The sequence below is a fragment of the Leucoraja erinacea genome, chromosome 24 (genome assembly GCF_028641065.1).
Source record: "Leucoraja erinacea ecotype New England chromosome 24, Leri_hhj_1, whole genome shotgun sequence".
Taxonomy (NCBI): domain Eukaryota; kingdom Metazoa; phylum Chordata; class Chondrichthyes; order Rajiformes; family Rajidae; genus Leucoraja; species Leucoraja erinaceus.
The window spans coordinates 5,135,514-5,162,037 of record NC_073400.1 but is presented as its reverse complement, the minus strand read 5'-3'; the positions used below and the strand labels follow the sequence as shown (position 1 = coordinate 5,162,037).

At 46.2% G+C, this 26,524-nt stretch overlaps 2 protein-coding genes and 1 long non-coding RNA gene across 6 annotated transcripts in view; 2 read left to right on the top strand and 1 right to left on the bottom strand.

Moving 5' to 3' along the window:
* The window catches only part of LOC129708588 (suppressor of tumorigenicity 7 protein homolog), a 135,992-nt gene extending 120,554 nt beyond the window's left edge, over positions 1-15,438 (bottom strand). For 2 of the 4 annotated variants that reach the window (XM_055654414.1, XM_055654415.1), the window contains exon 1: positions 15,285-15,438. In XM_055654414.1, coding sequence (XP_055510389.1) covers positions 15,285-15,438 — 154 coding nt within the window. Of the gene's footprint in view, positions 1-2,442; positions 2,772-15,284 lie in introns of those variants that run through there. The other 2 variants (XM_055654416.1, XM_055654417.1) reach the window with 2 other exon arrangements.
* A 23-nt stretch (positions 15,439-15,461) lies between these two features.
* LOC129708590 (uncharacterized) lies at positions 15,462-21,013 on the top strand. Its single transcript, XR_008725375.1, has 3 exons — positions 15,462-15,599; positions 17,648-17,790; positions 20,356-21,013. It is a non-coding gene; the product is annotated as an uncharacterized LOC129708590 (long non-coding RNA).
* Positions 21,014-24,365: 3,352 nt separating this feature from the next.
* The window catches only part of LOC129708589 (F-actin-capping protein subunit alpha-2-like), a 39,913-nt gene continuing 37,754 nt past the window's right edge, over positions 24,366-26,524 (top strand). Inside the window, exon 1 of the mRNA XM_055654418.1 lies at positions 24,366-24,473. Coding sequence (XP_055510393.1) covers positions 24,435-24,473 — 39 coding nt within the window. The 5' untranslated portion in view covers positions 24,366-24,434. The remainder of the gene's footprint in view (positions 24,474-26,524) is intronic.

Below are 26,524 nucleotides of genomic sequence, written 5' to 3'. Positions count from 1 at the left end.
AGGTAACCTATATCCCCTTTTATTTAAGCCAATGCGTTCCTTAATCCTGTCCGACAACAACTCAATGAGGAGAATTTCTTCCAGCACCAGACCTGAAATTATAAAAATCCTATGCTACACGGAGGTTGCTCAACTGACAGAACAAAGGGAAAGCAAAACCTTCCAATAATAACTCGATTTGTAGCACAACTGTGCACGTACAGATAAAGATGAATCATACGCATTTACAATTACAACTTAGGCAATTATCTTGTAAAGCTACACTATCTTGATCAAAATTATATTCACTGTATTTTCCCTTCAGAAAATAAATGTCACTTCTTTATTCTCAACTCCATTTTGAACAGATACAACTTCTTAATGATCTGTCATGCAAAATACTACATGCGATCAATCATATCATTGTAGAAAACGACCTAAAGATTGTAGAAAATGACCTAAAACTGTAACTAAAGTGATTGCATGAACTAAATTAATAAATAAATTGTATAAAAGTAGATAAAAACACCAAACATACTGTAATATCATACATTCTAATGTTTTATTACAACATTAATGTAATATATTACATCATAAACTATAAGTATCATACATAGACGCAAAATGCTGGAGTAACTCGGTGGGTCAGGCAACATCTCTGGAGAAAAAGAATAGATGACATTTCGGGTCGGAACCCTTCTTCAGACTGAAGTATCATACTGTTGTATAAACTCTAAATTGATACTTTCATAATCTGGCATCTATCTACTTTGGGTTTTGCACAATCATAGTCTAGTTTACTTAGATTAACTGATAATTTATTGTATATTGTTTGTTTATGGTGCATTTAACATGCCTGTAAAGCTGCAGCAAGTAAACAAATCATTGTTTCAGTTCATATCCGGTGCAAATGGCAAATAAATATTCTTGAACTCATAACATACAGTATTGGCATTTAACGCCATACACTGCCACACTGTACAACATACAGTACATACGACAAGGCATGAATTTAATAATTTCATCAAGTCTTGAAAGAGAAAGGTTGAAAATAATTCCCAAATGCGCTCTCAACAAGCAGGCTGTTTGATTTGTTTAATTTCAAAATAATCCAGAACCATTAATAAATAAGCCATTAACAAAAAAGACCACTGTCAAATAAGCACCAAATGACTTGCAGATATTCACAGAAATGTTTACAGAATTCATAAAGAAAACTGTGCACCCATTTCTTCCTGCCAATATGCTTGTCTTCCTCCTCTGAAATTCTGCACTTGTAAACAGGGTATAGTTCCATTGTTATCAAATGCAAGTAGTTACCATCTCAAGAGACCATTTCCACGACGAGTTTACTGTCATCTGCTACAGTGAGGTGAGTTACTGGTACAGTGAACTTTTTCATTGGCATCAATGGCAGATAGTATCACGCAACATACAAAAACATAAATCATACACATAAATTCTACAAGACTGAATAGAAAAAGGCTGCAAAAAACATTAGTGCAAAGATACACAATCATAAACGTTCATGTTAGTGCAAGAGGCAGTCGGCAGTGTTCAATTGTCGAGGTGGATTAGGAATGTGGTCATACTGTATGTGGTCGTTTAATGTAGCATAAAATGGTAAAGTGCACCAAAATCAGCCAAAAGAAAGACACCTTGATTTAGATGCATTTTCGAGTGATCGGTTGACAGGGCTATACTTACATTGCACAAAATAACAAACTTGTACTTGTAACATGCCCTACTTGACTTGAAGGAAGCCCAACACGTTTTACAATCATATTTCTAGCAACAGCAGGTTTTGTTTGATTTTCCAGTTTTAGAGTCAAACAAGTACTTTTTAAGTGTAGCTCAATTGTTGTGAGGAATACATAAAACTGGAATACCAAACAGCAATAGAAATATAACGCAGCTGTAAAAATAAGGCCCAAACTATCGTTTTGTAAATTGTGCAAACTATATTTCCCCCCTTCTGTTCTCTATATCCCCCCACCCCCACAACAAGCTGCAATTCAATAAATTACATTCCTTTTATAGAAATATTTTCCACGCTACAGCAAACGCCGCTCTTTCCCCCTGCTTTATTTCCATTCGTTTCTGCCAAGATTGCCGAGGGAGGAACAAAGATCGGCTACTTACGAGACCAACAATTAACCAGAGAACTGCCAAACCCGGTTTAAAATTCAATAAATCTTAATGCTATCCACAAAATGGAAGCTTTTCGATCACGGTCTGAGTACAAGGCATACTGTGTCGGAGCGGTACAAGAGATAAGCACATGGCTTGCACATTTTCCAGGCTCTATCTCAGCGAGCACCAAATAAGAGCATTTAGAAGACAGACGCCAAAAAAAAACAAATATATATTCCTCCACTCGTTTAGGTGGCTCCCTTTTCAACATAAAACTGCACTAAACAAATATATTGGAATCGCTCCGCACTCGACAGGGACAATACCTACAGGAAGAATCCGCGTTGAACATGTCTGGATCAGGGGCGTCCTTCACTCATCAAGAACCATCAGGCCGGAAGCTCCAGCCAAGGGGAGAGACACAGAAAAATTCGCCTTTAAGCGAGACACCTTCTCTCTGTGCCACAGAAGCCTCCAGATCGTTCACGCAGGCACAGGGCTCAGGCGTCACACTTCTGAATAGCAATGCACGAAGGAAACCGAGCAAAGATTGGATAGACAGCGAGACGGAGACGATTTTTTTCTTTGCCGTCCCACTTTTCAAGAGAGGCAGAGCCAAAAGTTTACGATTCCGTCTGACCTCGCTGCTAGAGAAAGAGGAGTGTCCAGCAGAGCAAACTGAAACAGTGACACGTACAAAGAAGCATTATCTGGAACAGATAGGAAATACAAACAGTGTAGGTACACCATGACGCAAAACACACAAGTGGGAAGAAGGACGTTGGAGCTACACGTACCGTGTTTGTTGTCATTTACTGTGTGTTTGTTGTCGACCATCACACTATCTATTAGAATAGCTAAAACTGATTAAAACGACCCCCCAGATGCTAAACTTGAGACACAAAGTATTGAGTCACATTTGGAGAGATCCGGGGATAACTCGATAATTTCTCAACTGGTCAAATCTCTTCATTTCAGAACTATACTAAATGTCGCTATTTCATTCTCTACCCCAAAAACAACCCATTTATGAAAATAACTAGTCACTTATCTGAGATAGTGTTCTTGTGTAAATCTACCTCTCCAGAGTCTTTATTTGGGGACACCAATTGTGATTTTGACAGCATAGCTGACATCAAGATAAGATGGGGATATTGCATTTCAAGTTTTCCATATCAATCAGTGCGTGGTCCAGGTGCAGAACATGCATTGACATTCTGAAGAACTGTCCTAATGGTTCCCGAACTGAAACATCGCCTATCCATTCCTTCCATATGCCTGACCCGCAGAAATACTCCAGCACTTTGTGTTTTGCTCAAGATGCTAGCATCTGCAGTCCCTTGTATCGACATACTCTGCCTAACCTGCACCTACCATTCTTGCTGCTCTCAATATCCATCTAGAATTTGACCTCAGGGTTCTCCTGAGACCAGCAATTTGACCATCTGACCTGGACTCAGTACCAAAGACCTGCAATGCAGAAATAAGATACACCAGGACCAGAATCCCGAGGCCCTACGGGTCCCATCTACTCTTCCGGACACCTGTCCAGATCCATATCCAGATTGAGAAGCTGTAAATGAGTACAGAGGTGAACAGCAAGAACGCTGGCAGATGTTATTTTTAAATATCTAGTTATAAAACAAGGTTCTCATGAGTGGCCTTGATGAGTTCTGGGTTGTAGATTTGGCCTTTTATAAAAAAACTAAGCACATGAAAATATATTTGTGAATGTTTCCTGAAGGCTGTGCTGTGATACTTTTGCACAGGATCAGTGGATGTTTGTGCTCATACAGATAGAATGTCCACTTAAGCAACCAGCATCTGCAAAATCACTTAGAGTCATGGCCCAACCCATCCATACTGACCAACCCGTCCATACTGACCCATCTAAACTAATCCCATTTGGTCCATACCTTTATCAACCCTTCTTATCCATTCAAATGCCTTTTAAATGCCATTATTGTACCTGCCTCTGGGAACTTGTTCCTATATACCCACCACTCTGTGTGGGAAAAGGTGCACCTCGGATTTCTATTAGGTTTTTCTCCTTCACTTTAAATCTATTCCCTCCAGTTCTTGATTTCCTTATCTATTTTCCACGTGATTTAATACACCTCTATCACTCCTCTGCAGGCTTCACTCCAAGGAATAAATTCCAAGCCTGCCCAATCTCTCCCTATAGCTCAGGCTCTCAATTCTTCTCTGCACTCTTTCTAGTTTAATGGCACCCTTCTCGTAGCAGGGCGACCAAAACTGAGCACTATATTCCAAGTGCGACCTCACCAATGTTTTGCACAACTGTAACATAACGTCCCAACTTCTACATTCAATTCCCTGACTGATGAACACAATGTGTCAAAAGCCAGCTTCACCACCCTGCGACGTCAATCTGCAATGCCACTTTCCGTGAACTATGTACTTACACTACTAGAACCCTTTGCTCAACAACACTCCCCAAGAGCCCTATCATTCACTGCGAAGATCTTACCTGGTTTGATTTCCCAAAATATTACACCTCTCATTTAGCTGAATTAAAGTTCATGAGCCATTCTTTGGCTCACTTGCCACTGGTCAAGATGCTGCTGTAATTAATGATTTGCCAACACAATTATCTTTCAAAGAGGAAAGAGAAATAAGAAATAACATTTGAGAGGCATGAGCTAATCTCCTTTTTTTTGCTGGATTAAAAGTTACAATTTAGAATAGCCAAGAAATATTTTCTCAAAAAGTCTGCTTTTGCAGCTGCTGATTTAATGGCAGATATTTGACAGCAAAACACACACCCGTTAGCAAGATATTATGTACACAGATATTTTGTGACACATATACTGATAATGTACCAGCTGATAACACAACAGAACATAACCTACAACAGTTTACCAAGAACTAGTACATTTTAAGTTAGACCTACACAATTAAAATCTACTTCAATACTAATAAAGTTTGTAATTCAACTCATCACTGTCTCCTCTGTAGTCGCAGTTGTCTCACTTAAACCATTAAAGTCAACTAAACTTAAAATTGTGGTAACTGTTAGTTTCACATCTACAGCAGATCAAGGAACCACATCAGTTTGCAGTGTAGCAAATCATTCAGACCCCCATTACTAGAATGAGCCAAGATTCATTGCATTGTCCTCTCTTTCTGCATTGTCCTGCAACTTGATGTGTGGCAATTTTTTTTAAAAAGCATCAACCTTGGCACCCTACTATTTTTTGTTCAATCTTTTCCCTTTCACCACAAACCTATGTTGTCTGGATTTCCCTACCCTTGGAAAAGGACCATGTATTTACGCTATCTATGTCCCTTATGATTTTATATGCCGCCACATGATCACCCCTCAATTAACCAGGTTCGTTAAATCTTTCCTTTCTCTTAAACGTACGTCCTCTAGTTCTTCATTCCCCTACCCGAGACAAAAGACTTTGTGCATTCACCTTTTCTATGCCCCTCATGATTTTATACATCTCTATAAGTCTCCTTTGCTCAAAGGTACAAAGTCACAGCCTGCCCAACCTCTCCCCATAGCTCAGGCCCTTGAATCGTAGCCGTGTATATATTCTCTTACCTCTTTTCTACTTTATGGCATCTTGCCTATAGTAGAGTGACCAAAACCAAACACAATGCTCAAGTGTAACCTCACTAACGTCTTGTACAACTGTAACATAATGTCCCAACCTCCAGACTCAACGACATCTGAAGAAGGTTCCTGACCTTCTTCAGGTACCTATCCATTTTCTCCAGAGATGCTGCCTGACCCACTGAGTTATTCCAGCATTTTGTGTCTATATTTTCTATACCCACTTCTCTGCATCCAAAGTGACCATTTCCATTGCAAGTCATCCATATGTGATAGTGACTATTCCTCTTAATCCATTAGCACTACCTAATCTGATGGGCATGTCTGAAAGCCTTGCATTTCCTACAGTTTATATTCCTTTGTCTGTCAGCTGACTTTGATCATTAGCCTCTACCTATCCCTATGGCAATCCAAGCCAACCTAAATCTGCAATCACAAATATTCCCTTTGCCCTCTCTATCCTTGCTTCTGTCTCATTGGTGTTAATATTGGTTTATTATTGTCTCGTATACTGAATTATATTAAAAAAACTTTGTTTTGTGTGTTATGCAATCTAACCATAGCACACGTGACTACATCAGGTAATGAAAAGGACAAAATAAATAGATGATAACGTTACAGCTACACAGAAATATAGATTAAAACATGTGCAAGGCTGTAACGAGATAGATTGGGAGATCGGCAATGCATCCTTAGCATATAAGGGTCCGTTAACAGTGGGGAAGAAGCTGTTCTTGAATCTTTTGCATGTGCTTTCAAGCTTTTGTATCTTCTGCCTGATGAAAGAAGGGAGAAGAGAGAATGACCAGAGTAAAAGTGGCTCTTGATTCTTGGCTGCTTTCCCGAGGCAGCAAGAAATATAGATGGTCAACTGGGGTGGGCTGGTTAGCGTGATGCACTGAGCTGTGTTCACAACTCTGAAATGCTCTGGTCTTGGGCAGAGCGGTTATGCATCCAGATAGGATGCTTTCTATGGTGCATCCATAGAAATTCATAAGAATTATTGGAAACATGCCAAATTTCCTTAACCTTCCAAAGATGTAGAGGTAGCAGTGTACTTTGTTAGCTGCTGCATCAATGTGGTTGCAGTAGGACAAACTTAGCGAAAATTACATCAAGGAACGCGACGCTCTCAACATCTCTACTTCAGCACCGTTGGTGTTGGTCCACTCTGCTTCCTGGAGTTGCTGACCAGCTTTCCGTAACTTACAGCAAGCTTGATTTTTGTTTACTCCTTCTCAATTTTAATGAAGGATCTTTGGCCTGAAACATTAACTCTTTCCACAGATGCTGCCTAACCTGTTGAAGGTTTCCAGCATTTTCAGAAAATAAATGTATATTTACTGACCAACTGCTGCATTGCTCAATTGCTCAGTGTTAATTCACTTTGTTAGCTGATCTTTCATTGCTAAACAAGATTATAGACTTAAGTAGCTAATAAAAACAGATTATTAGAGAAACCCGTCCACATTTGATTCTATTCAGTTGAAATATATCAAAACTGGAGATTTCTGCTTTTAAATTACACTTTTTTTTTTAAACATATGAAATTGCTTCACTGCACCTGTCGTTTTTGGTGGCCAGAATACTGGGAGAAATTCCCTGGGATACTGGGAGAAAATGACATCCACATCCATACTGCATTCTCTCCATACCATAACATAGTGATATTATTTCATGCTTAAGTCACGGAGAGGAATCTTATACAATCTTATTCCATAATAAATCTGAAGAGGTCTATTCCCCCCCCCCCCCCCCCTTTATTGCTTCTGAAAGCTTTGTTATTGCAAAAACTCCGTCATGTTCCATTATTATCTTAACATTTTCAATCAAATCATCAATTATCCAAGGAATACTGCACATATGCTCAAGCTGTATAAGTTTCACGTGCTCCCAAATATCTATATACATCCACTGTTCCTAGCTTTCATGGCAGAAAGGAACAAAGCCTCACTCAATGCATATCAGAGATGAGGGGAATAGATACAGTATATGTGAAAAGTGTGATAATCTATTCAATTTGTTATTCTTGACAATGAACAATGTTTCAGAAGCAACTCAACACTGGGCTACTAAATGTTCAATAGGGTCCAATCTAAATCATATCAACAAATGGATTTCAGCATCATCAGTTCTGAAATACTATTAAAACTAGCAATGGTAGTAAAGTGCAGACCACATCTAAACTTAATTATATGTCTAACAAACCATAGGCCAGATTGTCAGTTGTTCCTCCTTCAACCCCCCTTCCCTAATCTATCTCCAGGCCACCCCCCTCCCATAGCCCCCAGTTTTCTATCATGCCCAAACGTCCCTATTACCCTTCTCACTGCCAATTCCCTCCAAGCTACCGTAATCCCTCCCCATCCGGCCATGCTCTTCACACTTTCTCCACTTCTCTGTCCCTACCCATGGCCCTTCCACTCCACTCCTCCCCATTCTGCCTTCGTCCCACCCTGTCAGACCATCCACCTTGGATACTCCCCACCCTTAAGACCACCCCACTCCACCATCCCTCTCCCCAACTCATGAGTGTCTGCTCTGTGAAGGTTGAAAAATTTGGCTCATTTCAAATGGACTTTTTGCTTCATTCAGTGAAGGAAGTGCTTGGAGATTCCTCCCCACTCCTAAATGAAAATGAACGGATTATCACCCCTTAAGATTTTTACTTCTTATCTATCTATCTATCTATCTATCTATCTATCTATCTATCTATCTATCTATCTATCTATACTATTACTAAAACTCTCATCTTGAGCACTTCCAGTCTGCGTTGTAATTACATTTGCGCAAAAACGCTACCATATATCGCAAGGATTTTTTTGCCACCTTACTCATCGTTCTCCTCTGCTCCAAGCACACCAAGTTTTGTTCCAATCGGTGAAATAATAGACAAGTAATGAAGGTTTAAATAATTGTGAGATCAGCAGATTGGTCTTCTCGCCTGTCAGTCACCATGAAGGTAACGCCCCATCCGGGGGCGAGGAGAATAAAGCCCCGGAGGCCGGGCGTGAGTCAGTCAGCCCGGAAGCCATGAGTGAGAGCTGAGTCCAGAACTGTGAGTCTACAAGCCGTTAGTGAGTGAACTGTGAGTCTACAAGCCGTGCTGAGTGAACTGTGAGTCTACAAGCCGTGCTGAGTGAACTGTGAGTCTACAAGCCGTGCTGAGTGAACTGTGAGTCTACAAGCCATTAGTGACTAAACTGTGAGTATACAAGCCGTGAGTGACTGAACTGTTAGTCTACAAGCCATGGCTGAATCTGGAGGTCGCGCTCAGTCCAGATGTCGCACTCATTCCGGAAGTCACGCTCATTCAAGAAATCGCACTCAGTCCAGAGGTCGCGCTCAGTCCGGAGGTCGTGCTCAGTCCAGAAATCAGACCCGAGTCCAGAAGTCGGACACGAGTCCAAGGCCGCGCTCAGTCCAGAAGTCGGGCGTCAGTATAACTGGGTATCCACCCCGAGAGTGACGGAACGGGAGCACACCACGGAGACGAACGGGGAGCCACCAGGACTACCTAACGACGTCACCCCTACAATGGCGCCACCCGCCCGCTACGCCCGGGGCTCTCACATCAGCACACCCCGGGGCCACAAAAAAAAGAATATCCGCTTAGATCGGCACGAACTAGTGAGGCACCCAAACAAGCGAGTGCCGAACGCGTTCGCCTGTTGTGTCTACAGCAATAACCCGTACAGACGTCGCATGTCTCTCTTGCATAGGACTTCTGATCCAAATACCTGCATAGGTGCCCACCCACAAGGTCGCAGACACAGTCCTCTTCGACACACAGTCGCGTCAGCAAACCCGCACACCGCGAGCGCCAGCCCCGACGACGTCCAAGACCCCCCACTTCCCCCCCCGCCCCCGGACCCACCAGAGAGGACAAGTTTTGGCATAGGTAGAATATGGCGGGTGGGAGACAGGGCCGACCACAACCGGGACATGCATGGGGCCGAACGGTCCCCCGGGAGTCGAGTAGTCTGGAAAGCCACGGCCAGTAAGAGCCGGCGTACGAAAACCGCCACGACGGATCACTGTGCGTGAGAAACAATTGCGACACACTAAGGGTGTGCGAAACTCCCGGGGGTGGACAGCGCTAGCACCAGCCCACGCCAGCACGGCAGCGTAGTGCCGGGCTCAACAATAGCCGAGGAAGAGCGACCACACACACACTCACCACAGAGCAAACCACGCTCGGAAATCGAAAGTCACCCCGCAACGATCCAAACGCAAAGGACCGGCAACCCTGTCAACACACAAGAAGAAGCATATCGAAGTAGGGACGACGAATAAGCGAGGGCACACATCGAGCTAACAACCACAGACACCAGCGAGGGAGACAGATGTAGCTCGCTCTTCGTACGCCACTCTGGGAAGGGGAAAGTGGGGGGGAGAAAGGGGAAAGAAAGGAGAAGAAGAGCGAACAAGTACAGGGCGACAGAGAGAGTGCAATAACTGCGGTCGGTAACGGGACGGCGAAGGATGAGGCAGAGCACCTCGAGCTGCAACTCCGGACTCCACGCGGATGCCGCATGGGGGGGGCCGCGAGGCGAGAGTGGCAGGCTGGCGGATAGGGCGGGACGAGATCCATAGCTGATAAACCTGGAACGGGGGACCTGGCTGCTCGCTACGACGCGTCACCGGACAGGGAGGCCGGTAGTCACACCATTTCAGCCTGCGTGTCCAACACTACACGGTGAGAGCCGAGTGCAGGCGATTCGGGGGAACAGGAACCTACATCACGAAGCACACCGCCACACCCGCCACACCCTCTCCAGCGCCCCCTCCCCCGACCCGCCTCCCACACCACAACAACGAAAACCCCAACACTACAGGGCGTAATGGCGCCAAAGACGCAACGTGGGACAGGCCCTTTTCGGCTATATAAACGCGCACCTTGGGTATAATCACTGCGGGAAAAAAAAATCAGCGGTCTCAAACATAAAAGGGCGCGAGTTTAATAAGCACAACTCAGTGCCGCACCCGCGTGAACATATTTCGTCCACAGCCGGGAAAATAAGTCCTCCACATGAGTCCAGGCTGTTATTAGGACGGGCAAAAAAACACAGAAAATAGGACGATACGACGCTCCGTCACGCAGGGTCACCCAGGGAGGGACAAAAAAACAAACGAGCAACCACGGCGGAAAAAAAAAAAGAAAAACAAACAGAAAGACTGGGGGAGAAGCGGGGAAAGGGGAGGGGGGAAAAAAGGGAATAACACAATGGACACGAAGCCAACCTAGAAGCCCCCTTGTGGAACGGGGAACTCCAAAAAACAAAAAACGGGGGAAAAAAAAAGACAAACAAAACGAAGCATGGGCGTCTCTTGTAAAAACAACACTACGGCGTCACACACGGACCCCTAACGCGCAATATTACGAAGGTAAAGCGCGCCCGGGGGGCAGTGTGGGTGGCTATAAAACCAGGAGAGCGTTCTCGTCTTCTAACTAGTGCACTGACCATGCGGCGAACACCACGTCAGAACGGGAGGGCGCGTAAACGTGCGCATAGACTCGGAAGAGCGGGGCAGGAAGACACGGAGGGTGCAGAAAAAAAAACCAACACAGCTCTGTCACGGGGGACGAACAAAATAGCGTGCTGACACGTAAGGCAGTCAGTGGCTCATAACGCGTTCCCTGGGGGAGCTTCCACGGAAAAGGAAAAAAAGGGAGGGTTGTGGTTCACGCCTGTTCCCCCAGACCGAATGCAAGCCACAACCCCACCGACAAACAAAAAGACGCGGGTCCACTTCCCCTCCGCGGGTACCCTCCCTTTGGCTCGCATGTCATTCCCTCTAACTACATGAAATCACGGGGGGTCGAACACATCTGGGTGTCACCCACTCCCTCCTACCCCCGCACCGAAATCGCGAGGGCTCTGACAGCCAGCCACCCACGCCATGCAGGTGGGGTTGGGAGGGGAGATATATGTGCTCACAGGCACAACGAATGGAGGGGGAACAAGGTGGGGGGGATAAGGAATGTGAGTCGCAGTAAAAAAAAGTATGCGGGACACGCCTAACAAGATGGCAAAAATCACCAGTCCGAGGATGGGAGAGGCACACAAACGAATAAAACAAGATAGAGTAGTCCGAAGGAGGTCAGGGGGGAGGGAGCGCTGGGCTGCCCTGGGAAAAAAAAAAGAGAGGCAAAAACGAAAAAAAAAACAACCTGGGGGGGTGAAAAAGAACAAAAAAAAAAACAAAGAATTCACAAAAGTGCTTAGGTGAACATGGGTGTCGGTTCTGCGGTTCTCTTGATCCCACATATTTCACATGGTAATTTAAACTGGAGGTAATTTGTTTTTTAATGAACCTGTAATACTGCTTCCCAATAAGTGCTGCTTTCCTATTTGGCTGTTTGTCACATTGGCAGTTAGTCAAGCTGTCGACGGACAAAGGGAACTTCAATCTTTATTTTCCTTCACCTGAAAGAAGCGTACCAGGTTAATCCTTTAGCTGCGCGCAGAGAAACGTGGACAAAATCCACAGCATGCAGTAGAGGCCAAACCCTATACCCATGTCCACCAGTTTGTTTTACACAAAACATAGGTACAGATATGATTAAAGCCCCAAACTTGCTCTGGTGGTATCAGATACCAGGGGTCTGTGGTTAATACCACTTTGTTACCTCAAGCCTCCACATTAAAAAGGGTCCATGATGTATCACTTTCAATGTCGGGGGAGGCATATCTCAATGAAGACATGCCATCCGATAGTTGACACTCACCATCCGCCTCACTCGATTGTGACATCTAGTCTTCGACATGCTCCAGGAAAAACTGTTGTAATGTGAGCATCACCACCAGAAAGGCAGCATGAAGGTAGCTCTGGCGTCTGTCAAGCTGCTGTGAGTCCCCATTCAGGTTCAGTATGCGTTAGATATAGCAGTGCATGTCAAGCACAACATAGTTATCGATAACAATTGCCCTACTTCAAAATACTCAAAATCCGTTGGCAGGAGACGGCGAAGTTAACGAATCCTCCTACCTGCCGGCTTCGCAGGTAAAAACCTAACCACACAGCAGGTCTCTCTACCTGCCTTGCCAAGGGTGGGACGTCAAGTACCGAGATGACAACACCCGCTCGGAGAGATTGCGATCTGCGCCCACGGCAAGGAACGCACTCACCCACCGCGGAGATAAGCCATCACAATGCCGCGAGGACGGATGTACCCGCACCTTAAGCCAAAGTCTTGCCGGCAATGAGCCAGTGACAAAGAGGTCAGTGAGAGGCCCCTGTACAACACAGCCCTCAGTTTTGCCTGGGCAATGCATTGCCTCAACGATAGAATAGGCCGCTGGAGGCCCTGGCAACCAAGCATCCTATGAGCTTCGGCTGAAACCCCGACCGGGCTCCTGGCCTCCAAGAAGCTGAGGTCGCTCGTGCCGATTCTCTTGCACATGGGCCAATGGAGGTAGTAAGCAGCGTTCAGATAAACAACACGAGCTATGTGGGGGGCCTATCCGTGCCGACCCCCTTGCAACTCACGAGACATCCTACCTTCACTGGCCCGACACACATACATCAAGCCTCAAGCACGACTTACAAAAAAAAAGGAAAAACAAAAAAAAAAAAAAAACAAAAAATCACACAAACCAACTGGGACTTTGAAAAGGGCTGCGCAAACTTGCGGCTCTGTTAACTGCCTCGATGTATTCGCCTATCAAACACTTGCCAAAACTGCTGTCCTGACAGTGCGTTATCCCGATTGATGCAAGGTGCCTTATGTGGAGTGAGGATGTTCTACAAATCAACATTGAATTTCACTTGTACCTCGTACATATTTCGGACATCCTATTAGTACCAATAAATCACACTCATTGCAATGCTCCCCTGGCCATTAAGACGTATTCGTATGGATGCTGGATCAATGTACATGTCGCCAAAAGGTCCTAAAGTCAGCGTTTGCTAACACCCAACTCCTGAAAGAATTGTTTGTGTGCTGTGATGAACCAAAAATAGATTACTAGTTATCAGGGAAAATATTTGAAGCGAAACAAAAGTTTGCTTACATGTAGGTACTTATGTCTCTTAAAATAATTCAAGGATGTTTTCAAAGCCTTCGTAGAAATATGTAATATTCCCACTGATTTGTGGGAATGCCTGATCCATGCCCACTCAAAATAGAGCAAAAAACATTCAGGAAGGCTTCAAGGATACAGGTTTATGGTGAGAGGGGGAAGATTTAAAGGGAACTAACAGCCAAGTTTTTCACAGAGGGCAGTGGGTATATGAATGGCAATGTTTAAATGATAATTGCACAGGTACATAGAGCGTAAAGGTTTCTTAATGGGCTAAATGTAGGCAAATGGAACTAGCTCAGGAAGGCAAGTGCCTGTTTCCACGCTGTGTAACTCTGACAATCCCAAGTTCATCTTTTGGGAACACACAGAAACACCGCATAAATAACAGGTGTGCACCACTGTCCAAAGCTACCCACTTGCCCATTGCATCATGCAACTCTTGAGACACGTGGTAAAGACTGCGTGGTAAAGTAATCATCCATCCCCATGCATTGAGTAAGTGAACCAGTGTTTTGCTTAATTTAGTCTATGTTATAACTATACTACAATGACAATGTGTGCCATGTGAGTTTATACTATGTTGAGTTGTGTGTGCTCGGGCCTTTATATTGACATGTCCATTGTTCCGCTTTCTTCCAATGACACTATGATGCTAGTGCCTGTTCAGATCCTTATACAGCATATGGCCGAACTCCAGTGATAATATATGCCCAGATCCCAGTGACAGCATGTATCACTGCCTGCCCAGATCCCAGGGAGAGAGTATGTGCCAGTGAGAGGGTAATGCCTATGTCTACTCAGATCCCAATAGCAGCATGAACCCAGATTCCAGTGATGCTGTGCGCACAGATCTCAGTGTCTACCCACATCCCAGTGACAGCAATGCCCAGATCCAACTGATAGCATATACTGGTGTATCCCTACATCCCAGTTAAGTGCCAATGCTTGCTAAGATGCTAGTATGTCGGTGCCCGCTCAGATACCAAAGAGTGCTATTGCATGCGCAGATCATAGCGGCAGCATGTATCATGGCTGCCCAGGTCCTGGAGTGTGTGTCAGTACATTGCCCGGTTCTGAAGTGTGTGTCAGTGTAGGCTCAGGTCGTGGAGTGTGTAAGTCCAGTACATGCCCAGATCCTAGAGTGTGTCAGTAGGTACCCAGATCCCAGTGTGTGTGTGTGTCAGGACATACACGGAGCTGGAGTGTGTGCAAGTACATGCCCTGATCCTGGACTGTATATTAGTGTATAACCTAATGCCCAAGACCTGGAGTATGTCAGTACATCCCCAGATCCCGAAGTGTGTGCCATTTCATGCCCAGGTGCTGGAGTGTGTGTCAGTACATGTCCCGGTGTGTCATTGCTTGCCAGGATTGCCGGGGTGGGTTAGACGAGACTGTCAGCCGCTCGGCTGGGAGAGGCCGGTACCCAGCGCCACCACCAGCTGGAGAGAGGGAGGGAGGGAAGGAAGGAGAGGGAGAGGGAGAGGGGCCGGTGCTGGTGCTGGAGCTGCCCGGAGGGGACGCGGCGGCAGAGGGGGGGAGGTCTATCAGCCGCTTACCTGCGCTGAGGTTCTCCTGCAGCTTGAGCGGTGCCCGCAGGATGTAGAGGAGGCCCAGCACCAGGACGAACCAGAGCGCCCACAGGTAGGTCCACGACCAACTGACACATCGCTTCAGCCGCTCAACGAACCCCGCCGGGCCCCCCTCCGCCATGTTTGTCCGGCACGCCTGGAGGATTGTGGGATACAGGAGGAGTCCTCCACCGGGCAGCGGGAGACACAGCATGTTGGAGTCACGCAGCATCTGTGGAGAGAAGGAAGCAATGGGGTCGTGTCGGGCCCAGACCCTTCTTCAGACTGAGAGTCAGGGGACAGGTAGGTAGGCGCAGAGATATGGAAGGGTAAGGTGTGAAAACGAGACATCAAATGGGGTGCAAAATGTAGAATAGATCATTGTTAGTTAGCTCGGAAAAGGTGACATTGAAGCAAACAAGGATAAAATGTAAACTGAGGGACAGTCAGACTGGTCGAAGAAGGAGGAAGGGGGAGGGATGGAGAGACAGGGAAGTTGTAGAAGTCATTGTTCATATCGCTGGGGTGTAAGCTGCCCAAGCGAAATATGAGGTGCTGCTCCTCCAATTTGTGCTGGGCCTCATTCTGACAACGGATGAGGCCCAGGATAGAACGGTCAGTGTGGGAATGGGAGTGGGAGTTAAAGTGTTTACTCCAGCATTTTGTGTCCGTCTTCGGAGTGAACCAGCATCTTGCAGTTACTTCCTACATTTCACTTACACATTTCACTTACACTCTTTGACAGCTGGAATGTGGACGGACACTAAATGCTGCTGTAACTTAGCGGGACAGGCAGTATCTCTGCTTTAATATATCTTAATGAAGATGCCCATAGAGTCAGAGTGAAGATGCCCAAACGGTGCTACGTTTCAACAGATATCGTTTTCAAACCTCGAGTCTGCCTTCTCTAACTGATATTCACCCAACAACATTAAACACTGGAAATGGTTAAAAGATGTATCTGGGTGTGGAAAGGTGCCCGATCCAGACGGTGGCCAGCTCTCTACAACTCTACATACTCATTTACAGTGCCCTCCGTTATGTAGTAGCCATTTAGCTTATCAGTATATTATAATTATAACTAGTTACCTTTAAATTTTTATCTGCCTGCAATTATGTGGGTGGGATTTTCACATAATCTGGGGCGTGGTTTGTGGCTAGGATTTTGGCACAGGCTCCCAAGCAGTTTAGTTTAGTTTAGTTTAGTTTAGTTTAGTTTAGTTTAGTTTGATGAAGATCGGGGGAGAGATACATAGTTTTCGATCATGCACAAGCATGAGTATGATTGAAACACACTCATACAAGAAGAAGCTTTGATGAATCATTTTATTGCTTTGTACTTCGATAAAGAAACTATTAATCAAGTCTGTTTCTGGAATATTCATCTTTTGACGGTATTGAATGTCTCGTGGGGAGCTCGTGGGTGCATATAGATTACCTGCCGATCCACGGTCATCAATTAAAGTGACTATTGAGAGATAAAGCCTTGAGACATCGTACAGACTGTCACTACATTAGAGATACTGTAATATAAATATATACACACATGAATAAATAAAATGATAAAGTGCAAATAACATAATTGGTTATTAATAATCAAAGTTTTGTCCGAGCCAGGTTTAATAGCCTGATGGCTGTGGGGAAGTAGTTATTCCTGAACCTGGTTGTTGCAGTCTTCAGGCTCCTGTACCTTCTACCTGAAAATAACAGGAAGTTGAATGTGTGGCCAGGGTGGTGTGGGTCTTTGATGATACTGCCAGCTTTTTTGAGGCAGTGACTGCGATAAATCCCCTCGATGGAAGGAAGGTCAGAGCCGATGATGGACTGGGCAGTATTTACTACTTTTTGTAGTCTTTTCACTTCCAGGGCGCTCAAGTTGCCGAACCAAGCCACGATGCAACCGGTCAGCATGCTCTCTACTGTGCGCCTGTAGAAGTTAGAGTCCTCCTTGACAAACTGACTCTCCGTAATCTTCTCAGGAAGTAGAGGCGCTGATGAGCTTTCTTGATAATTGCATTAGTGTTCTCGGACCAGGAAAGATCTTCAGAGATGTGCACGCCCAGGAATTTGAAGCTCTTGACCCTTTCAACCATCTCTGTTGCTCTTTACACAAAACGTGGTTTTGCCACACTTGGAGTACTATGTAGAATCTGATCACCTTGTAGTAGGCAGGATGTCATTAAAATGGAAATGGTGCAAAAAATATTCATGAGGATGTTACTGGAGGTGGAAATTTTGAGTTACTAGATTGGTGGGATTCTTTTTTCCCTGGAGCTAGAGAGGATGAAGGGGAGGTATATGAAATCATGAGGAACATCGATAAGGTGAATAACTACCATATTTTTTCCCAGGGTAGGAGTGAAAATCTGGAGGGCATTGGATTAGGACAAGAGGAGAAAGATTTAAAAGTAATCCGAGTGGCCCTGTTTTCACACAAAAGGTGCTGCATAGATGGGGAACAAAACTGCTGAAGGAAGTGGTAGAGGAGGTGCAGGTATGACATTTAAAAGACACCTGGACAGGTACAGTGCATTCAGAAAGTATTCAGACCCCTTTACCCTTTCCACATTTTGTTACGTTACAGCCTTATTTTAAAATGGATTAAATTCTTTTTTTTTAATCTTCTTTCTACGCACAATACCACAGAATGAAGAAGCAAAAACAGGTGTTTAGAAATGTTTGCAAAGTAATTAAAAATAAATAACTGAAATATCACATATACTTGAGTATTCAGACCCTTTGCGATGACACTGAAAATGGAGCAAAATTGTCCGTAGACCTCCAAAACAGGATTGTGTTGAGACAGATCTGGGGAATGGTATGAAACAATTTCCGCAGCATTGCAGGTCCCGAAGAGCATATTGGCCACCGTCATTCTTAAATGGAAGAACTTTGAAACCACCAGGTTTCTTCGTAGAGCTGGCCGCCCGGCCAAACTGAGTAATCGGGGGAGAGGGCCTTGATCAGGGAGGTGACCAAGAACCTGATGGTCACTCTGACAGAGCTCCAGAGTTCCTCTGTGGAGATGGGAAAACCTTCCAGAAGGACAACTGTATCTGCAGCACTCCGCCAATCAGGCCTTTATGGTAGAGTGGCCAGACGGAAGACACTCCTCAGTAAAGGCACATGACAGCCCGCTTGGAGTTTGCCAAAAGGCACCTAAAGCACTCTCAGACCATGAGAAACAAGATTCCCTGGGCTGATTAAACCAAGATTGAACTCTTTGTCCTGAATGTCAAGCATCACAACTGGAGAAAACCAGGCACTGCTCATCCTCTGGCCAATACCAAACCTACAGTGAAGCATGGTGGTGGCAGCATCCTGCTGTGGGGATGTTTTTCAGCAGTAGGAACTGGGAGACTAGTCAAGATCGAGGGAAAGATGAACGGAGCAAAGTACAGAGAGATCCTTGATGAAAACCTGCTCCAGAGCGTTCTGGACCTCAGACTGGGGCAGAGGTTCGCCTTCCAACAGGACAACGACCCTAAGCACACAGCCAAGACAACGCAGTAGCTTTGTGACAAGCCTGTGAATGTCCTTGAGTGGCCCAGCCAGAGCCCGGACTTGAACCCGATCGAATATCTCTGGAGGAACCTGAAAATAGCTGTGCATCGACGCTCCCCATCCAACCTAGAGCTTGAGGATCTGCAGAGAAGAATGGGAGAAATTACCCAAATACAGGTGTGCCAAGTTTGTAACGTCATCCCCAAGAAGACTTGAGGCTGTAATCGCTGCCAAAGGTGCCTCAACAAAGTACTGAGTAAAGGGTCTGAATACTTATGCAAAAAATGTGTTTTATTGCATACTATCCAATCAAATCAGACAATTCTATACATAGATATAATCAAGACAACTTATTTTTGCGTATGGCGTGCACAGCCTAAAGTTGTAGGACAACTTGTTCTACTTGATCTTATTTGATTGAGCACACCAGGTTGATTGCATTTGTCGAAACAGGGCAGACCACGTGAAGGTTGCAATCTCCCACCCCAAGACAAACTCAAGTACAATAGAACGAGCAAAGGAAAAAATAAGAGTGCAGAATATAGCATTTTAGTGCATCAATTCCAGAGCCAAAGTCCAATATCCACAATGAATCCGACAGTTCGCTAGCTTTTGGAAGGACTGTTCAGAAGCCTGATAGCAGAGGAGAAGAAGATGTTTCTGAATCTTGTGGCGCGTGCTTCCAAGCTTCTGTATCTTCTGCATGATGGCAGGAATACTCAATTACTCACAAGTGTGTGAATCCTGGATAATAAGTCAGCAGGTGAATACGGTGTAAAGTACACGAGTTTACCTGTTTAGTCATGTCATGTCAGAGGGACATAACCTTTAAAAATGTGGTATTCCTGATATGAAACTGCCAAAATGTGATTTTATTTTAATGGAAGTATTAATTAATTGCTAAAAGTAACAAACATCCTTTGACTACAACGCTTTGATCCTCATCAAGGCCTCCCCGATCTCCTCTCTTGCCTCCCTTTATAAGCTGGGATAGATCGGCTTCACTGCAAACAACTATAAACATTCCCACTTTTGACTTTGTGATGGAAGGAATGACTTTATTAATTGTGAACGTCACTATACAACAGGCTGAATTACTCCAGCTACGGAGTCATAGCTCCTACAACGTTCTTTCATTCTTTGCTGAAGTCCTTTGCTCTTGAAATTTTTAACACCATTTTTTTTTACTTTCCAGAGGTTGAGAGATTAAGGACTGATGAACTGTTTTAGTTGAATATCTTTTGGGGTAGACTTGCAAGAAAATATATTATTGCTGAAATAATTTAAAGTGAAGATGATGAAGCGCATGATAGGATAATCCAACATGAATTCTGGATAGAGCTCTGCTCTGGCACTACAATAATCCTTGTAGAATAATCAAATTTGAAGTAATACTGACTGAAATAAACAGGTCTGCTGGAGAATAAAGTTTAGGCTTGCTCCAATATACTGCTAACTAATGATGAATTATCTGGCTCTCATTATAAGATTGTTCTAGCTTTCTTCCTCTTAACATTTTAAATGCCCCCCTACTTGCTGTGCCCCCCGGTTGCAGGTCGGGAGGAAGACTGAGCCGCTGGGACAAACCCAAGTCCACCAGCACCACCGTTTAGTGGTCAGGACTGAGCTGCAGGGAGAAGCCCTAGACAGCCAGCACCTGCACTGAGGCTAAAACTGAGTGGTCAGGGCATGCCTGAGACCGCCGGTGTCTCTTACCTGCCCACAGACAATGAGGGACTGCAACCATAAACAGAGGCAAAGACTGAGCCATGGGTTAAGATTGAGAAGCCCAGTGCTGCCTCTCAAGGCAAGGGTGAAATGCATGGTAAGCCTGAGATTGCCGCACTTCCTTCTTCAAGCCCAAAGTTGAGCTGCCACGGGGAAGCCTGCGACCACCAGCATCTCCTCTCGAGGAAAACTGCAGGAGTAAGTCTGAGATCGACAGTGCCTCCTCCTTCGAGACCAAGACTGAATTAGTGAGACAAGCCCAAGATGGCCAGTACCTCCTCACGTGCTGTAGACAAGGGACAAGTGCCCCAAGAATTGAATTTGTTGTCACTATAAATAAACCATATTACACAAGTTCACCCAACCGCGAGTGTCGGTGTGGTCATTGTCAACCTGGCATCATCCCAGTCACCACAATGGATTCAGATCTGCCTTGTAGAGAGAGGGTTGTGGTGGAAGGTAGATCTTCTGCATATATTAAACTTGCACTTTAAAAATGGCGCCATGAACAGGCGCCTCTTGCATATGGCCTCAGTGGGCTATTTCTTTACATTTTGCATTTAATGTGGGGTTGTAGTTATGTATGGTAATTATTTACTTTTATATGCAATAAAATAATTTCACTGTTCCTTGGTACGTGATAATAAAGAATCATTGAACTAATGTCTTAACCAGGGGTCGGCAAACTGCGGCCTACGAGACGGATCCATCCCGTAACCTGAAATCATCCGGCCCGCAGGCGTATTTTTTTCCCATCATCTAGACTTCTTTAGACTGTTTAATACTGTTGGCCAGCGACATAAAGACTTGCTTTAATGCTCCTAGCAATCCTGTTTGCTGATACAAAACAAATCGGAACTGATATAATCCCACAAACTGGGCAAAGGGTTAGTTGGAGCGGTGGGCGCGGTTCTACTGATGTGGGGAGGGGGAGGAGGTGGAGGAGAGGGGGAGGGGGCAGGAAGGGGAGGAGAGAGGGGGGAGAGAGAGTGAACAGGGAGGGGGAAGTGAGGGTAACAAAGGGTCTGCATTAAGTTTTGGACAGAGAGGGGTGAGGGTAGTTTCAATACCAATGTCTCAAAGTAACTGCAATATTCAGTCGACATATCATTGCTCAAATTATATAAATATTTATATATGTGGCCCGCCATCCACTCACAGACATGGGTCCTGACCCCTATGCAGAAAAAGATTGGTGACTCCTGGTCTTAACTGTGCATACACTGCATCGTGCAGCCACTAGGGGGTGGAATGGGAGCACCATTGGAATTATTTAAACATTGTCAGAGCTGGATTTGAGAAACCGATAGTGGGCCTGGTTGTGTTGAATTCTGTGTAAAAGGAAAGTACACCAGCTTCACTTTTGTGTTTCATCTCATCAGGTTACGTTTTTTTCCTTGGTCATTGAACCCACGTTTTATTATTGAAGAAGGGTCTATGCGGAAGAGTACAACCCAAACAGTCACACATACAGGGCTCCAGAGATGCTGCTTTACACTGAGTTACTCCAGCACTTTGTGTCTCGTATTATTATTATTATTATTGAAATGTAATTGCAAAATACAAGAAAGAGATTGGGGCTATGACCTCTGGTCCTAGACTCTCCCACCAGTGGAAACATCCTTTCCACATTCACTCTAACTATGCCTTTCATTATTCTACAAGTTTCAATGAGGTTCCCCCTCAACCTTCTAAACTCCAGCAAGTGTAGTCCCAGTGCCGTCAAACATTCATCATATGCTAACCCACTCATTCCTGGAATCATCCTTGTAAACCTCCTCTGGACCCTCTCCAGAGCCAGCACACCTTTCCTCGGCTATGGGGCCCAAATTTGCTCACAATACTCCAAATGCAGCCTGACCAGCGCCTTATAGAGCCTCAGCATTACATCTCTGTTGCAGATAAATGTTTAAATTTGGCACCTTTCATGACTTTTACACATCACATCACATTAAAATGTAGTTACTGTTGTATAATTAGTAATGCAGCATACAGGTCCCACTTTGGCACCTTGATAAAGGCCAAGGCAAGGTTTTTCTGTCATCTTAGTTGAAGGATAAATACTGGCCAGGACTTTGGGGAAAAACATGTAGTCGTAGATTCTAGACAGAGCCATAGATTCAGCAGCACTCAGCTGAGGGATTAACAACATCGAAAAGTCATCACACCAAAAGTGCGGCACTCTCTCATGCCTAACGGGGTCAAGTTTAGAGTGCAAGACTCAAGCTTACAAGCTTCTGACCTAGAAGTGCCAGTGCTGCTTACTAAGCTACTGATCCACACCAAAACAGAAATCGACTTTGGACATTGTAGAAGTAGAAAAGAAAGTAAACTTCCTTCTTTAATCTGAAAGAAACATTCTTCCTTTATTCTTAGTTTCAAACCTCCATGCATTCTTGTACATTCTTTAGGGCACTCGGCAAGGATTGCTATTCTCTTTGTTTTTTTGGGCCATGGCCTTTATTGAATTTGCAGTAAAATGTTTAGCAACTGGGAGATCTAGCAGGTCTTAGTGGACTGAGTGCAAGTGTACAACAGAAACGTTGCCTAGTCTACTTTTGGTCTCCCCAACGTAAAGGACGCCACAACAGGAGCACCGAATGTTGTAGATGAGGTTAAAGGAGATGCACGTAAACCTCTGTCTCACCTGGAAGAACTGCTGGGGTCCTTGAATGGATGTGAGGGAGAGGATATCGGAACAGGTGTTCCATATCATGTGATTGCAGGGGTGGGGAAGGGTGAGTCAACCAAGGAGTTGTGGAGGGAGCAGTCTCTGGAAGGCAGAAAGGGGTAGATAGGGATGGGAAAATATGGCTGATGGTGGGATTGCATTGATGGCAGAAATGTCGGAGACTTGATGTGTTGGTGGCGTGAAAGGTAAGGACTTGAGGCAGGGAGAAAGGAGGGGTAGTTCAGCTGACTGGGAGTCCATGGCGAGAAATGAAAAGGATACAAAAGAGTGTCAGCTAAGAAAAGGAGTGAAATATGAAGCCTGAGGAAGGGATATAGCTGGATGGGTACTTTGAGAGGCGGGGCTGCTGGACAGCCTGGGAAATGCACTAACAAAACTCCACAGTGTTGAAAATAAATGTATTTTGAATCCTGCAAGAAAGGTTACTTTGTTATTGCGAGTTGAAACTCTAGCTCCTAACCCCCTTTCCCCGAATGATACAATTGACTTTATAACGAGATTTGCTCTCATGGTCTCGACCCAGAAACATCACCCTTTCCTCTCCAGAGATGCTGCCTATTGCGCTGAGTTATTCCAGCATTTTTGTCTATCTTTGGTGTAAACCAGCATCTGCAGTTCCTTCCTACATAGTTCATTGTTTCTCTCGCCTGCGAACTGCAGTACTGGCCGGGCCCGGCAGGGCGGCGCTGAGGGGCTGTAGTACTGGCCGGGCCCGGCAGGGCGGCGCCTGTGAGCTGCAGTACTGGCCGGGCCCGGCAGGGCGGCGCCTGTGAGCTGCAGTACTGGCCGGGCCCGGCAGGGCGGCGCCTGTGAGCTGCAGTACTGGCCGGGCCCGGCAGGGCGGCGCCTGTGAGCTGCAGTACTGGCTGGGCCCGGCAGGGCGGCGCCTGTGAGCTGCAGTACTGGCTGGGCCCGGCAGGGCGGCGCCTGTGAGCTGCAGTACTGGCCGGGCCCGGCAGGGCGGCGCCTGTGAGCTGCAGTACTGGCCGGGCCCGGCAGGGCGGCGATGTTGCGGCCGCTCCCAGCATGCGGCGCGGCCGGCGGTGAAGACGGGGGTGAAGATGGCGGACTGGCGCGGAAGAGCAGCTGTCGGACGGCGAGAAGGTGAGCACCGCCCTGGCGCCGCTGCCCGCTCCAACCCGGGCCCGGCAGGGCGGCGATGTTACGGCCGCTCCCAGCATGCGGCGCGGCCGGCGGTGAAGACGGGGGTGAAGATGGCGGACGCGGAAGAGCAGCTGTCGGACGGCGAGAAGGTGAGCACCGCCCTGGCGCCGCTGCCCGCTCCAACCCGTGGAGACTGGCGGAGAGACCGGCGGCTTGAGGCCCGTGGCCCGGGAGGAGCGTGGGTCTGGTGCAGGGCACTCGGTGACCGGGTGTGGTGCTCCCCGGCCCCGGCTCATTCACCCGCCCGCTCACTCACCCACTCACCCCGGGAGGGAGGGAGGGTCTGTCGGCCCCCGCTGTCCCGGCCCCGGCCCCCGCTGTCCCGGCCCCGGCCCCCGCTGTCCCGGCCCCGGCCCCCGCCCCGGCCCCGGCCCCCTGCTCCCGTCCCGGCCCCGGCCCCCGCTGTCCCGGCCCCCGCTGTCCCGGCCCCGGCCCCCCGCTGTCCCGGCCCCGGCCCCCGCTGTCCCGGCCCCGCTCCCCTGTTTCCCCGGAAGGTTTGCGGAATCCGCGCCCCATCGCCTCCGCCTTAAACTTCCGGCCTTCGCCCAACTTCCTGCTCCGTTATTAATATTAGTACAACTTCCACACTAGATTGTGGACAGTACATGATCCATTGCTCCTTAACCCCAGGGATAACACACGCACTGAACCCCAGCGATGCACACACATTGTTTCTACTAAGTTTAAGGATAGTAAACACACGTTGCGCTGCCCAGGAACACGACCATTCGTGGCTCACGCACATTTAGCATTTGTTGCCTGGACTCAACACCGGGCACACTTATTGATCACACTCAAACCAGTGACAGTATAAGTTTGTTACTCTTACAACCAGTATATATTCATTGCTCACACTCAGTTCGGGAAAAGCATGCTTGCTATGCTACTAGGCTTGGGGACAATGCACACTCATTGCTCACACTTAGTTCGTTGACAATGCACACTTGTTACTTACATTCAAATAGACCACAGAGTTCACGTATTATTCATGCTTGATGACTTTGAATGGTTGTTCCTCACACACTCATTGCCCTCACTCAGCCAGTGGTCAGTACCAATTTGATTCTTGCACTCGAGTTGGACATTGTGAAAATTTGTGCACATTCAGTTCAGGACAGTGCATGTTAACACGTGCAGCTTGGGGATAGTACACATCTGTGGCTCACAATCAACTCATGGACTGTGCACACTTGTCGCTCATATTCAGCCCAGTGATGATGCACACTTGTTGCTGACAGTCATCCCAGGTACAAGACACACTTTGGTTTAAACCAGCATCTGCAGTTCCTTCGTAAACAATACATGCTTGTTGTTCACCATCAGTCAGTTGACAGTACATACATACTCTCCTTACACTCAGCCGGTGGTTAGCACAAACTTGTTTTTACACTCGATCTGAATACAAGACACACGTTCATCCCAAGGACAGTGTGCACACGTTGCTTGTTCTGACACTGAGCCCAGGGACAGTGCACACTCCCCACTCCCACTGAGCCCAGTGCACACTCATTGCTCACACTGAGCCCAGGAACAGTACACACTCGCAATGAGCCCAGGGACGGTGTGCATTCACTGCTCTCACCCACCCCAGGGACAATGCACACACTACTCACACAGCCCAAGGACAGTGCACACTCACTGATCAGACTGAGCTAAGGAACAATGTACACTTACTACTCACACTAACCCCAGGGACAGTATACATTCACTGTTCACATTGAGTCCAGGGACAGTGCACACTCACTGTTCACATTGTCCAGGAACTTACAAAATTCTTAAGGGGTTGGACAGGCTAGATGCAGGAAGATTATTCCCGGTGTTGGGGAAGTCCAGAACTAGGGGTCACACTTTAAGGATAAGAGGGAAGTCTTTTAGGACTGAGATGAGAAAAATATTTTTTTACACAGAGAGTGGTGAATCTCTGGAATTCTCTGCCACAGAAGGTAGTTGAGGCCAGTTCATTGGCTATATTTAAGAGGGAGTTAGATGTGGCCCTTGTGGCTAAAGGGATCAGGGGGTATGGAGAGAAGGCAGGGATGGGATACTGAGTTGGATGATCAGCCATGATCATATTGAATGGCGGTGCAGGCTCGAAGGGCCGAATGGCCTACTCCTGCACCTATTTTCTATGTTTCTATGA